The sequence below is a fragment of the Giraffa tippelskirchi genome, chromosome 3, assembly GCF_054371585.1.
Source record: "Giraffa tippelskirchi isolate mGirTip1 chromosome 3, T2T-mGirTip1v1.2.pri, whole genome shotgun sequence".
In the NCBI taxonomy this organism is placed as follows: domain Eukaryota; kingdom Metazoa; phylum Chordata; class Mammalia; order Artiodactyla; family Giraffidae; genus Giraffa; species Giraffa tippelskirchi.
This window is the reverse complement of record NC_137277.1, coordinates 188306193-188321590: the sequence shown is the minus strand read 5'-3', so window position 1 is coordinate 188321590 and position 15398 is coordinate 188306193. Positions and strand designations below refer to the sequence as shown.

Sequence of the window (15398 nt, the reverse complement as noted above, 5' to 3'; positions counted from 1 at the left end):
TCACTTAGCAACATAAAAGTTCTAATTAAAAAAAAAGTTCTAATAGAAGCTGTGGTTCTTGGAGGAAAAGTTCTCCTAAGTGTCCGTAGAATCTGCCTGGAATACGTAAACTGTGAGCACCAGGAAGAGTCCCATGGCTAGGATCTGAGAGTGACCAAGTGCCTGCCATGTCCCAGAAGAAAAACAAATAAAACAAAAAGCCGCCTTAGGACCGTCGAGCTAAAATTTCCCAGTAATCCAAGATCTAATTTGAATAGTTCTTACCAAACTTAAAAGTCACACAGACTCCTACTGGCAAATTTAATTATTTCATCTCATTTCCAAATCCCCTGCATTCTTTGGACTATAAGATAAGGGGAGAATTCAGAAGCTTGAACAATGGTCAAAGAGAGACGGCAGGGAAGAGCCGCTGGAGGTGGCTCTGTGCTCGAGGGCCTGGGGGTGGCTCTGGCTCTGCCTCTGTGTCCAGGGGTGAGTCTGTGAGCCTCAGTCTGTGCCAGTCTTCTCTTCTGTAAAATGGGAATAATGAACAGTGACCATCTCACAGGACTGCTAGGGTTAAATGAAGTTAATGTATGTACAGAGCCTGACCATGTAGAAAAAATTGTTAGTGTTAGCTATGATTGTCACCTGAGAAATCTGTATGCAGGTCAAGCAGCAATAGTTAGAACTGGACATACAACAACAGACTGGTTCCAAATCAGGAAAGGAGTATGTCAAGGCTGTGTACTGTCACCCTGCTTATTTAACTTACATGCAGAGTACATCATGCAAAATGCCAGGCTGGATAAAGCACAAGCTGGAATCAAGATTGCTGGGAGAAATATCAATAACCTCAGATACACAGATGACACCACCCTTATGGCAGAAAGAAAGAAAAACTAAAGAGCCTCTTGATGAAAGTTGAAAGAGAGTGAAAAGGTTGGCTTAAAGCTCAACATTCAGAAAACTAAGATCATGGCATCCGGTCCCATCACTTCATGGCACATAGATGGGGAAACAATGGAAACACTGACAGACTTTATGTTTTGGGCTCCAAAATCACTGCAGATGGTGACTGCAGCCATGAAATTAAAAGACACTTGTTCCTTGGAAGAAAAGCCATGACCACCCTAGACAGCATATTAAAAACTGGAGACATTACTTTACCAACAAACGTCTGTCTAGTCAAGGCTATGGTTTTTCCAGTGGTCATGTATGGATGTGCAAGTTGAACTATAAAGAAAGCTGAGTGCCGAAGAATTTATGTTTTTGAACTGTGGTGTTGGAGAAGACTCTGGAGAGTCCCTTGGACCACAAGGAGATCCAACCAGTCAATTCTAAAGGAAATCAGTCCTGAATATTCATCGGAAGGACTGAAGTACTGAAACTCCCAATACTTGGGCCACCTGATACGAAGAACTGACTCACTGGAAAAGATCATGATGCTGGGAAAGATTGAAGGCAGGAGGAGAAGGGGACAACAGAGGATGAGATGGTTGGATGGCATCACTGACTCAATAGACATGAATTTGAGTAAGCTCCGGGAGTTGGTGATGGACAGGGGAGCCTGGCATGTTGCAGTTCATGGGGTCGCAGAGTCTGACACGACTGAGCAACTGAACTGAACAGAATGACTGTCACTATTATTATGTTAAGTAATTAGTCAAATAATGACACGTTGTCAAACATATTCAAGGCACCAAAGAGAAAGCACTCTGCTAATAAGCAAAGATTTAACAGCAAATGGTGTTAATTACACATTTACATACAATATCAAGAGAAAGAGCTGCCATTTTTGGAGGAAAGTAGCTTGTGAAGGTTACCTTTAGAAACCTCCTTTGACATACCAGTTGTTGACAAAACTATCAACAGAAAGTTAAAACTAAGCTAATACCTTTAAGTAGCGAAAGGCAGAAAATTCCTGCAACGAAAAAAAAAAAAGCCACTGAAGTTAAGAATGTTGCGGAAAATGACAGTCAGAAGGCAAGAATATAGTAATAAAAACAGCAGCGATCAGTTTCTTAAAAAGAAACCAGTGCAGTAGAGGGGCACCACTCAGCCTCTCTCCTGGCTTCTGAGCATGCATCCGTCAAGCAGGTCCCAGGCCAGAGCTTCAGCAGTTCTAGTTCTCTAGCTTCAGCTCTGCAGAGCTGAATGACCATCTGTTCCACCGCAAAAATGCAAAAGCAACTCTACATGTTGGGAACAGAAGTGTCAGTACGAACCTCTGGGGAAGAGAATTAATGATCTTTACACCATTAGGAACAGATTTCTGGGACTTCCCTGGTGGCCCAGTGGCTAAGACTCCATGCTTCCAATGCAATGGGCCTAGGTTCAATCCCTGGTCAGGGAACTCGATCCCACAAGCAGCAACTAAGAGTTCACATGCCACAGCTCACGATCCTGTGGACTGCAACAAAGACTGAAGGTCCTGCATACCGTGACTAAGACCTGGCACAGCTAAATAAATAATACATAAAACCTACCTCTTTTAAAAAATAAACGAATAGAATTTCTCTTCATGGATAAAATTAGAATTTTTGCTTGACCCAAAGAAAAAGAAATATGATTTATCAGGTTCCAAAAATGAAAAGCTTCAACTATAATTGTAAGTTTTTGGATTAAGTTTCTTTTAGCTGGTGTTTAGTTAGCTAAGTACAGCAGTTCATGAATAAAGCTGGCTTACCCTCTTTCCCTGACACTTTAGGATGGCAAGGTACTTCAGCTCAAGCAAGAATAACTTCTTAGGTTCTTTAAAGAAGGTATAAGGATAGGTTAAGTAAGCCTGGACTGGGCTGACAAAATTTTACAAAAGAGGAATGACGGAAAACAAATGTCTAAGGTACAGGCATATTACCTAGCCCTTGTTTTCATGTACCTTTCCATTAGTTAAAGCCAACAGACATGACTGGGTCAGGCTTCCTTTAGTTAAATCTGCGTGGATGGTTAGGATGGAGTTCTCCCTGTGTTGAAAGCTTCTGTCATAATTCTAAAAAAAAGTCTCCACCCTTCTCTGAAGTGGTATCTCTTCTTTCTCATTTGAGCTTTAAGAAGCCAACCCTCTCTCCCAGCACCTTCTGAGTCACCTATCAAAGGCTGTTTGTAGGTGGTTTAAGGACATGTGAAACACTGCAGCTGAGCTCACTAAAAGCCACTGACAGTACTGAAGCCACTGATCCGGGTTAGGAATTGTTGGGTTCTTTCTTGGGTTTGGTTTACCTTTCTGTAACATGGAAGCAAAAATTGTGCATTCTGCTCCTTGAGAATGCCTGAAAGGGAAAAAAACCCAAACATCCCTTTATCTCAACATCAGGAAGGTACATATCTTTGACAGCGGGGGATTTTCCCTGGAAAAGTGCAATGGCTCTCGTCTTTTCCCTATACATGATGCTAAAATCAAGGACAGTTCCGTCTTCACCTGAATTCTGTGGATTTAACAGAATGTCAGGGTGTAAAGGGAGCTGAAACGATCTCAATGTCTCCCTCTACTCCAGAGTGCCTGATACACAATATAGCCACCAGATGACTGTTCAGGCAATCTCTTTACAACAAAACACAGAAACCAACTGAAATCCTCACTTTTTTGATTCCAGAAGAGTGTTCTTAGCACAGGTACCTAACAACTGTAATATTAAGAATTATTGGACTTCCCTGGTGGTTTAGTGGCTAAGACTCTTGAGCTCTCAATCCAGGGGGCCTAGATTTGATCCCTGGTCAGGGAACTAGATCCCACATGTAGCAACTAAGACCCAAATAAATAAATGATTTAAAATAAAAATATATATAAAAAAAAAAGAATTATTACCTGCTAAATAGCTTAACAGAAAATTAGATTACTTTCTAGAAGTAGGTCTAGGATTTATCAATCTTTTTGCAATGTTGTCTTTTTTTCTAGTTCAAGGACATATCTGAACACTAAACATGAAAAACTGCAATTTATGACCTTGAAAACAGGGACCTTGATAAAATACAAAGTGATTTTTAAAAATCCCTTATGCACTGAATAATCAGGTTCAATGCATTAAAAACATTCACCATCCATTTAAAAATTCAAAAAAGCAAATAAACTGGAGCTTGTTGGAGCTTGTATTTAAAAAGGGAAATGGACAACAGCTAGTGCAAGGAGCAGAGAAGGCTCAAAGTGAGTAAAACACTACTTCTGAGGAATTCCAGAAACTTTTAAATACAAGCTACAGTTCAGCAGCTTTTAAAATTCCATGTTTATTCATATTTTTCAAAATATATGTACATAAAAAAAGGAAGATTTACAACAGGAAAAGATTGCCTTACATGCAACACAAATTCCAATAAACTCATGATGGGATCACACATGATTCTGGATCTAACTCAAGCCAGTCTTCTCAAGTCCAATTCCCAGCCACGTCTCAGGCTGCAGACGGGATCCCAGGAGACAATGCAAATGGAATGGATTAAACAAACATATTTTGCCTCTGGCAGCACTCACGGGCCAGAAGATGTACACCAAAAAATTTAAGACAATTAAAATGTCAAGTGCCACAGGGAGGATAAATGATAACTGGAAATCAATATTTCTTAGGAAGCTAATACTATTGAACACAACTTCACGATACTAAAACAAATACAAATAAGGAAGGGTTAGGTAGTCAGGCTTTATTTGTTTTTTCTTTTCTCTTTTTAAATAAACTCAAAAAAGGAAGCCACTTGTTTGTTATCAAAAGTGCTGTGGAAAGAAAAGAAGGGAAAAAACCCACAGATAAATTTGAAATATTTTAGCAAATTGTATGTTTTTTCATTTCATGTTTCTACATTAGCAATGGTATAACTCTCCATTTCCTTATAAAAAAGGGAAAGAGGAAGTGACCATTCATGCTCCAAATATTAAAAATATATTTAACTATCTGATCAAGATTTTGTTTTAATTTTTGGTAATACAGGTGACACCAGAAATCACAAATTCAATATGTTTCTATATTTCCTCTTCAGTCAAGAACCAAGTGGTGGAGAGACCTTGTGCTTGCTGTTGTGGGAATGCGATGCCCAGGGGTCAATGAAAAATAACTGGAAATTTAGCAATGGAAAAGTGGCCCAAAGGAGTCATGGATCTTCAGAATCTAATGAGATCAGGGTGCGTTTGGCCTATTCCCAAAGCTAAGACATCTCTGTGTTTATAGTTGGAGAGAGAGAGGGTTAGTGGAGTGGTTTTATAAATAAGATTAGTTATTACAGCTGTAAGTGAAGCCTCTAGGCAGGAGGCTTTATGATTCAGTCAGTGCTATGCTGTCTCCTTTTTACGCCCAGCACCTGACCAGCATCTCATTCTCCATGGTTTCTAACAAATATAAAAATCTTTGCAACTGTTTAGATAAAACTGGAAGGAAAAAAAGAAAGCCAAAGCTGACCATTAAAAAAGAAAGAGGGCTGTGGTGGAGGGAGAAAAAAGGACAAGTACAGACTCTACAGTTCAGGAAAAGTCCAAAATTATCGCAGAAATTAAAATGACTGGGGGAGGGGGGGGCAGGCACCAAGAGCAGCACCTAACGCTAACAAATGGCTAACCTGGATTATTTATATTCCCTCCCAATAATGTTCATAGGGGGGAAAATGTGATTTTAAAAGCATCAAAACTAAAACAAATGCACACTGACCTTAGAAAATAAGATTTTGAATTTCATCATGATACCCTTTTTCCTATAAAATTTACTTTTTTGCTTTGAACGATTTCTTCATGGTAGATTTGCCCTTGCCAGGCAATTTCACTTCCTTTCTCACACTGGCTGCAGGCTTCTTGGAAGAGCTACCACTAGGTTTCTTGATGACTGAGGGTGACGGTCTGGCTTTCTTGGCAGGAGTTTTCGCTTTAGGAGGGGCTTTCTTGGGCAGGGGCCTCGTTTTCCCTCGCTGGGCAGCTGGGACTTTGGGCGCCAGCTTGGACCCTCTTTGCTTCATGGCTGCAGCCTTCCCAGGTGACTTGGCTGGGGATTTCTTCTGCAACCTGTGAGAACCAAAGAGCGAAGGCAATCACTTACTACTTGAGAGTTTCACTTCACTGTGATGACAAGATACTTTGCCAGAAAAGAAACAGCACAAAGTAAAATCACCTACATTAAGAAGAAGAATATGGGTTATAACTTTTCATCTAAAATTGTATAAAAATTGACCAATTCTGGAAGTCTACACATAATTCTATCTTTTTAAAACATGGAATTATTTTTCTTCAAATAACCAAACTACACACACACACACAGAGGTCTGACCAAAGAGTAAATATTCACAGTGTTTCACAAGTTTAGAGCCTCTGAATTCTCAGGAGTGGGTAAGTTCAAATGTCACCCAGAGCCCTTGACAAGGATCCGGGAGTTGCTGACATGTTTCTCACGGCCTCTCCTATCATGGCCACTCTCAGCTCTAAGAAGTGTTTCCCGCACACTCGAACCTTCTCTTCGGTGGTGGCTCTTCATCTTCAGAGTCTTCCTCTGATGAATCATCTTCATCTTCATCCTCATCCTCATCTTTAGAATCATCTGGCTCTTTCTTTGGAAACAGAACTCCTGGGCTAGTGAGAAAGAATATTAGATAAAGAGAAGTCCCATCGGGACAAGAAAAAGGATGTGAACCTAGATATGCTCTTTCCTGGACATCACTCACTTCCTCCCACACTCCCCAATTAAGTCAGGTTAAGTTACAAATACCAGGTCACAATTTAACCTATTTTGAACACTCAAATGAAGTTATGACAAATCTGTAAAAGTCTCAAACATAACTCATTCTCTTCCTCTCTCCATTTAATAAAATTGACACTTAATCACTTATTTAGTAGTTTTTTAAACTCCTGATGTGTGTTCGGCACTGTATCAGCCATTGAATATACAGCAGTGAATGGTCCATATGGAGATGAATAGTCTATACATCAGTATATATCTTTTGCCCTTATGATACAAGACCTCATAAAGCCTGAATCTCTTCAAAGTTTTTGAGAAATTCAGCAAGGATTTTCTAACTTTTCTTTGTCCTTAATGATAGAAAACTTGGTACCACTGATTAAGAAATCCTTAAATCATAACACTGTATGTACATGATTTTAAGAATTATATTTAAAGCTAAACATTTGAAAAATTCAAATACTGTACATTTAACAAAGTAACACTTTATGTTTATGCACCTAGAGAAGGAAATGGCAACCCACTCCAGTGTTCTGACCTGGGAAATCCCATGGACAGAGGACCCTGGCAGGCTACAGCCCATGGGGTCACAAAAAGTCGGATATGACTGAGCCCCATGCACGCAGCTCCTACACAGGAGGGTGTAGAACATGACTTGGCACGTTTATGGACAAAGAGCAACATAAGAAAGCTACACACTATATGCCTGCTAAAATAGCTTTTAGTGTTAACTGTCACGGCACTTGACTGGAAATCAAAGTACAAAAAGGCAATAGCCTTGGTACACAGAAAAATGTCTGGTCCATAGGAGGTGCTCAATACATTTTTTGGTTCAATGAATAAATAAGGCATGTATAAGAGACAAGTTTTAAAAAAAAAATGTCCTTGTGTCTATAGTATGAAGAAGGCAGATTAGCATTCTTAGAAGTACCCAATGTTCCCCCTACTTGGTACTGGACAATAAAAACAAATAATCCTCTAATAATCTTCCTGTCATCATCATGTACTTTATTTCTTATTAGCAGGAATGAACATGTTAATGACTGGCAAAGGATCTCAAAGAACTCAATGCTTGATTTCAGGAACACTTGGCTAAAAATGAGCTCCAGCAGGATAGGCCAAATCAATCCCCTATTATATGAAAACCTTCTGCTCTAAAACAATATTGCCTGAAGAAGTCTTTCTTTTCAAGTACATTCAGTTCAGTGTAACGGTAATAAGGGCAAATAAGTGGAGCCATACCTGTAATCTGGAGTCAGATTTTTAAAATTGGCAATGACCACTACTTCACATTATGGGCTGGGTGCTTACCTGGGATAATAGGGAAAACAGAGCTGGAAGGTGCCACTGAACCCTTTACCAGAGATCTGCTCCATCCACCCATTCTTTTCACATCTCTGCAGGGTTTTCTTCAACAAATGCACTGGACAAAAATTCAGAAATGAAGAAAGTATTTGTTTATTCAGATTTGATACTTCTCTCAACTACAATCTATCATGCATTAATTTATTATTATTCTGTCACAGCCAGTATTCTGGCCTGGAGAATTCCATGGACTGTATATCCATGGGACTGCAAAGAGTCGGACGTGACTGAACAACTTTCACATGCTAAATGAATACTTTGTGGTCAAAAGGATTATTAACTAATTTACTAAATTACTATTAAGTGCCCACAAATTTGGCAAGAATTAATTATACTGAGATGAGACTTCAGAGACCATTGTGTCAAACCCCTCACTGCACAGACAGTGAAACAGTGGCCTAGAGTGACTAGTGACCTGCCCTACAGTTGCACACAAACGGGGAACTGTTGACTTAACACTCGCTCTCTCACTACTTCTATTCATTTAAATATTTACTGAGTGCCTGTAAGTACTGATAAGCACTTAGGAAAATGTCTATAAAGATAAACCATATTATCGCATGAATCAGCAAATAGTAGCAAAACATTATCATGGCTCCTAAAGGCCTCACCAGTCCTCATCTTTCACACAAAATCACAAAGCATTCCTTCATAACATTAAAAAATACATATTGCATATGTTAAAAGTCAACATTAAGACCTCGAAATTAAGTGTTTCATTTAAAACAATATATTCTAGGTTTGTATTTTCTGTTCCTTAATTTCCATGTTCCTCACCCTACACCATTGTGCCTACTCTCATAGTTCAGTGAGAAAATGTATCTCACTAATCCACAGATGATAATGCTGCTATAGCAAGGTTTCTAACCTCAATCATCTCCTGACAGGGTAAATGTATCTATTAAAAAGTATTTTCTGTATAGGGATTAAGTCAATAAGAAATCACGTAAGTCGTATTTTAACCCACTGGTTTGGTTTCAGGCTGACATTAGATGTTTCGGTAAACATTCAGAAGAAGGTAAAAAGATACTATACTTGAGAGATTTTTTTTTTTTGGCCATGCCACATGGACTGGGAAAACCACCTCCCCTGCACTGAAGCTCGAAATCTTAACCACTGTACCACTGCAAGTCCCACTTGAGAGGTGTTTGAATCTAGAAATTTATCTCTATTACAATAAAAATCAGCATAAAAAATCTTTATAGTAAAGTGAAATCAAATTCTCATCTTCAGCAGATACTATAAATTAGGGGTAAATCTTTTTTGTCTTTTTGTAAATAATAAATTTGTTAAGTTGTTCCCTCTTGGTTTTCAGTCAGTAGTTAATGCTCTTTCATCAACAGCACGATCTCTGAAGATATTCCCACAAGGTAACTCCCCCACCTTCCCTGGGTCCCCACTGAGCGTGCCCCACCCTGTCTTACTTTGGTAGTTGGAATTGGTCCCTGGGTGGTTCTCCAGGACGTACTTCTTCAGAGCAGTGGTGGAGCAGGTCTTCGGCTCATTCATGGCAGCAATGGCAGACAAGATTGCATATTCCATCAGGCTTCCACCAAGCAGGGGTTTCTCCCCTGATTTCTTCAGCTGTTTTCCAAGGAGGAAGAGAAAAGCATCAAGACAACACTCTCCCAAAGCAGCTCAAGACAAGACTCCTCTGCACCAGGTGGGTCGGAGTTCCTGCATTAGCACAGATACGTTTTACGATAAATTGTCAGGTTAGGGACTTTCTCTTCCCACTCATCAGGTATTCAATCTAACTGAGGAGTCCCAACCCGCCTGTGGATATTTTTGCCTTCTATCTATCCCTCCATCCAACTGAAAATAGCAAAAGCCAACCTAATCCAAAGAGAATGACAGCTCTACTCCAAAAAGGAGGTTAACTGGTTATGTCCCTGATAAATTAACATTTTTGAGACTACTTTTTTCTGAACTTGAAAAATGGAGTATTTATAAAAATAACAGTCTTTTTAATCTTGTAAGGAAAATAGCAAAAAGTCTGACAAATATTTGGGGTATAACAGAAAATTATATAGCGTATCTCAAGGACAAAAGGCACCAGTGCTAAAAAAGTTAGCACCAGTTAAGCAAAACGGTCAAAGAACAAACTGAGGTATGGTCTACAACAGAGATTCTCAAAAGAAAGGTCCAAAAACCCCAAACAATTCTTGAGACCCTTTCATGGGATGTCTAAGGTTAGAACTGTTTTCATAATAATACTAAGATGGGTTTGTCTTTTCCACTGTGATGACATTTGCACTGATGTGTGGAAAAATGATGATGAGTAAAACTGCTATTACTTCACTACAAATCATGGTGGAGGCACAAAAATGGCCCAATAGTTAGTGCATTTTTTACTACTATATACTTATGGAAGAAAAATAAAAGCCAGCTTCATATAGGAATGTCTTTGATATAAAAACGATTTTATTAAATCTCAACTCCAACGCATGTCTTTTTGACAGTCTATGGGCAAAATGAGAAGAATGTATAAGGCACGCCAGCTGCATGTGACAGTCTCAAGGAAAATCACCTCATGATTGAGTTCTGAGCTGAATTAGCTACATTTTTCATGGAATACCCTTTTTACTTGAAGGAACAATTAATAGATAATCTATGGCCATCCAGACTTGGGTATCTGGTAGACATTTTCTTGAAAATGAATTAAGTAAGCCTATCAACTCAAGGAAAACAACTGACAGTATTTGTTGTCAAATGATAGATTTAACTTTTCAAGAGATAAATTGTGGAAAATCTGCACCTACCATTATGAGCACAATAATTTCCCAATACTTAAATGTTCTTATGAAATCAGTAGGTGATATTAATGAATATGTTTTTGTTATTTTTGATGAAATATGTCAACATTTTAAAAATCTACATGACTCAGTGAACTACTATTTTTCAAACAACTGTGTTATAAAATTACAGTTAAAAGAGATACACTCAAAGTTCAAGACAGACCAAAGAAATTTAAGGTTACAGAGTACAAGGAGCTTACTAATATGGTTTCAGGCTTCACACGGCAATTTTAATGTAATTTAAGAAATTCCACAAGATCAATTAGTATAATATACTATATTAACAGAATTAAGGACAAAAAGCATATGATCATCTCAAGAGTTTTAGAACAGTATGTGACAAATCTAACAACCATTCACCATAAACTTCCAACAAACTAGTAACAGAACTTTCTCAATCTGATAATATGCATTTATGAAAAATCTACAGCTTTAACGGTGGAAAAAAAATGAATGTTTTCCCTTTAAGATGGGTAAAAAGACAAAGACATCTATCCTCATCACTGTAGATGTTCTATCCAGTGAACAGGCATGGAGGGGGGAAAAAAAAAGACATCCAAATTGGAAAGGAAGAAGTAAAATGGTCTTTATTTGCAGATGACATTATCCTGTAAGTAGAAAATCCTAGGGAATCCACCCCCAAAGTCCCAAGGAACCTACAAAAAACTCTAGACTAGTAAATGAGTTCAGCAGGTTGCAGGATACAAGAACACTAGACAAACCAAATGTATTTCTACTGGACAGCAGTGAGCACTCTGAAAAATGAAAATAAAGTTCCATTCACAATAGTATGGAAAAAGAACAAAATATTTAGGAATAAATTTAACAAAAGAAATGTAAGATCTATACACTGAAGACTACAAAGCACTGCTGAGAGAAGTTAAAGATCTAAATAAACGAAAAGACAGTCCTTGTCCATGGATTGGAAAACTCAATATTGTAAAAGCAGTGATTGCTTCTGGATTGATCTATAGGTTCAATGCAATTTCTGCCAAAACCTCAGGTGGATTTCTGTGAAAACTGATGAATGAATCGTAAAAACCATATGGAAATGCACAAGACCCACAGCAGTCAAAGTAATTTTGAAAAAGAAAAAGTTAAGAGAGGACTATATTTGCCAATTTCAAAACTTACTATAAAGTATAAAGCTACAGTCATCAAGACACTGTGATCCTCACATATAGATCAACGGAACAGAACTGAAGAGTACAGAAAAAACCCCTTACACTCATGGTCAATTACGTTTTGATAAAAGTGCCAAGGCAATTCAACAAGGAAGGGACAGTCTTTTCAGTAAGTGCTGTTGGGACAATTGGATGTCCACATGCAGAAACATCATTTATATCCTTATCGCACATCGTAAAACTTAACTCAAAATGGATCACAGATCTACATGTACGAGTTAAAACCATAAACTCTCAAAAGATAAGTAAGAGTAAACTTGATTTCAAGCTAGGCAATGATTTATTAGATAAGTCATCAACAAACAAGCAACTGAGAAAAATGATCAACTGGACTTTACCAAAATTAAACACTTTTGTGCTTCAAAAGACATCATTAAGAATGTGAAACCATGGGTTACCGAGTAGGAGAAATTATTTGCAAATCACGTATCTGAAGAAGAACTTGTATCTAGTTATGTAACTCTTATATAGGGGCTTAAATGGGGCTTCCCTGGTAGCTCAGGGGGTAAAGAATCTGATTGCAATACAGGAGTCCTGAGTTCAATCCCAGGGTTAGGAAGATAGCCTGGAGAAGGGAATGGCAACCCACTCCAATATTCTTGCCTGGGAAATCCCATGGACAGAGGAGTCTGGTGGACTACAGTCCATGGGGTTGCAAAGAGTTGGAAACAACTGAGCGGCCAACACTTTGACTTTCACATATAACTCTTATAACTGATAATAAGACAAATAGCTCAATTCTAAAAATAAGCAAAGGATGTGACTAGACATTTTACCAAAGAAGATAAATAAATGTCCAATAAGTCCAAGAAAAAATGGTTAACATCAGTAGTCTTCGGGAAATGCAAACTAAAACTACAATGAGAAACCGCTTTGTATCTACTAGTATGGGTATAATTTAAAAAAAGACAGTAAGAGTTGGCAAAGATAAGGAGAAGCTGGAACCCTTATACACACACTGCTGGTGGGAATGAAAAATGATGCAGCCACTTTGGCAGTTTCTTAGAATAGATTTACCATGTAGTCCAGGCAGCCCACACTCCTACTTTACCACAAGGGAAATAAAAACATATACACACACAAAGACCTGGACATAAATGTTCACAGGCAATATTAATCACAGTAGCTGAAAAGCAGAAATAACTTGTGAATGGATAAATAAAATATGTCAGATTATGGAATACTATTTGGCAATAAAAGGAATCAAAGTATTGATTTCTGCTCCAACATGGATAAAACTAAAAAAAATATTATGCTAAGTGAAAGAAATCAGACACAAAAGAGCACATATTGTGTGATTTTGTGTGAAAGCTGTAAAAGGTAATCTACACAGGAAGGTGAGATGAGTAGGCTGGATGGGGATGGGAACAGAGAGTGATGCGAATGGGCACAGGAGTTTTTGGGGGTGATGGAAATGCTCTAAAACTGGACTACAGTGATAGGTGTAAAACACTGTAAATTTACTAAATTTTACTGAATCATAAATTGTAATGTAAAATGATTATATCTTACAGTATACAAATCATACTTCAATAAAGCTATTACTATTGACTTTTGAAAATTACCCTAATTACTCCACATTTAAGTACTGGGTGTGAGCTGGATTTTCTTCACAGATGTAACCCTAAATATATTAAAAACAGATACCAGCTGTCTTCTATTAAGCTAGACAGTAAAGACTTTCGTAAAAACATAATAACCTTCTCATTATGGGAAACGCAGTTTTCATAGAAAGTGTTATGTCAACATGTAACGGGTTTATTACTTTTAAAAAGAATAAATATCTAAAAAGGTCCTCAGTTATAATTTCTAATATGGTAAATATTAATATGTATAACCCACATAAACACAAGGTCTTGGGGTCCTCAATAAATTAAGAGTATCAGGACGTCCTGAAACAAAAACTTTTGAGAACTACTTCTCTACAACCAACCCTTTGAGCCTCTAACCTGGAATGTTCCAGAAGCACCTTTGCCAGTTATTTGTTCTAACTGGCCCCTCTCTACTGCTCTCTGCAGAGCATTCTTCAATAGCTGAGGCCTGCAGAGAAAACAGAAAATAGCGATTAATACATCAATGAAGCAAAGATTTGAAAAAGCAGATCCAGGGTCATTCTAAACAACTAAAGTTCTGATTCCTATTACACGTTTAGTACTTTGTTAAAATGGACAATAAAGTAGTAAGTTGTTGGCACTCTTAATAAGTGGTATTGTTTTTTTCTTCAAGCAAGAAGCTAAATTATTACAGAACCAGGTACCATACAGAACTATGTAGTACATAAGGAGGTCCTGGAAGCAAAACATTTGAGAGCTACTTCTCTAAAACCAAGCCTATGGAACCAATTTCCCACTTGCCAGGGCACTCCAAAAATCTCTTTATTACCATCAGACAATAGCAACACAACTTTGAAATCAAGCAAAGAATGGGTTTCTTTATAGTCCCATCTAATTCTGACATTCTCTGAGGCAAAACTCCTAGATCTAAAATACACACACACACACACACGTATATACACATCAACAAAACTGGAGTCATTTTTTGCAATCCAGTTATCTAAAGTCAGCCTAATAAAATATAATTCTCTGAGAAAGAAAACAGTTTTTGTTTTTTTTTTAGCATAGCATCTCTGCCTTTAAAGGGCTGTCGTTTAAAAAAAAAAACCAAACAAACACAAAAAAACCCCAGGTCATCAAAATCAAATGGCAAGCACAAGGAAAGTGAATTTCATTAAAAACATAAGAATAAAGCATTGAAGCAAAAGCTGCTCTGTCAAGGGGCAATGGTCTTAGTGGTGGGTGGAGAATCTCAGGTGTAGGGAGAAATTAGTCAGGCTGACTTAGAGCTTAAAGGGGTCTGCAGTACACGACAGGACAAAACAGAAAGCTATAACCCAGGCTAATGACAGGACGTCCGAAGAGACAGTTAATTGAAATCCGAAAGATTGGTGATGTTTTCGCCACACCTCCGCAGAATTACTAGAATAGCACTCAACCAGCAGAAAATCATGAGACTTATCTGAAACTGATTACTTGGTAAGTTGAGAAGATCAATAACTTGACAGCCCACTGAGGAGCAGAATAATGAGGGCCGAACTATTACCACTTGACGTCCTTTACTGAGCTTCCATACTTTCCATTAATGAAGAGAAGAAATTTTAAATCTTTTATCTAATCAATAAACATTACAGGCTGAGTTGACACTAGAATTACTGATTACATTATCCATGTGATTGGAGAGGAAAAGTAGAGGAGATCTCATGTTCTAATAGGATGCTAAAGAGGAAAAACTATGGGGCTTTCCTGGCGGTCCCGTGTTAAGACTCCAGCTTCCAATGCAGGCAGCACGGGTTCAATCCCTGGTCGGGGAACTAAGATCAAACATGCTGTGCAGTTTGGCCAAAAAAAAAAAGTAGAAACCATACTAACAAA

The 15398-nt window shown here is 38.1% G+C and overlaps 1 protein-coding gene across 50 annotated transcripts in view; it reads right to left on the bottom strand.

Moving 5' to 3' along the window:
- Positions 1-286: 286 nt before the first annotated feature.
- HP1BP3 (heterochromatin protein 1 binding protein 3) overlaps positions 287-15398 on the bottom strand; it is a 41127-nt gene continuing 26015 nt past the window's right edge. For 13 of the 50 annotated variants that reach the window (XM_081574745.1, XM_081574756.1, XM_081574744.1 and 10 more), the window contains 5 exons: positions 13920-14010; positions 9413-9572; positions 7935-8046; positions 6398-6517; positions 4185-5956 (listed from right to left, as the gene is read on the bottom strand). In XM_081574745.1, coding sequence (XP_081430871.1) covers positions 5662-5956; positions 6398-6517; positions 7935-8046; positions 9413-9572; positions 13920-14010 — 778 coding nt within the window. In that variant the 3' untranslated portion in view covers positions 4185-5661. Of the gene's footprint in view, positions 510-1876; positions 1904-4184; positions 5957-6391; positions 6518-7934; positions 8047-9412; positions 9666-13919; positions 14011-15398 lie in introns of those variants that run through there. The other 37 variants (XR_014078290.1, XR_014078288.1, XR_014078293.1 and 34 more) reach the window with 7 other exon arrangements.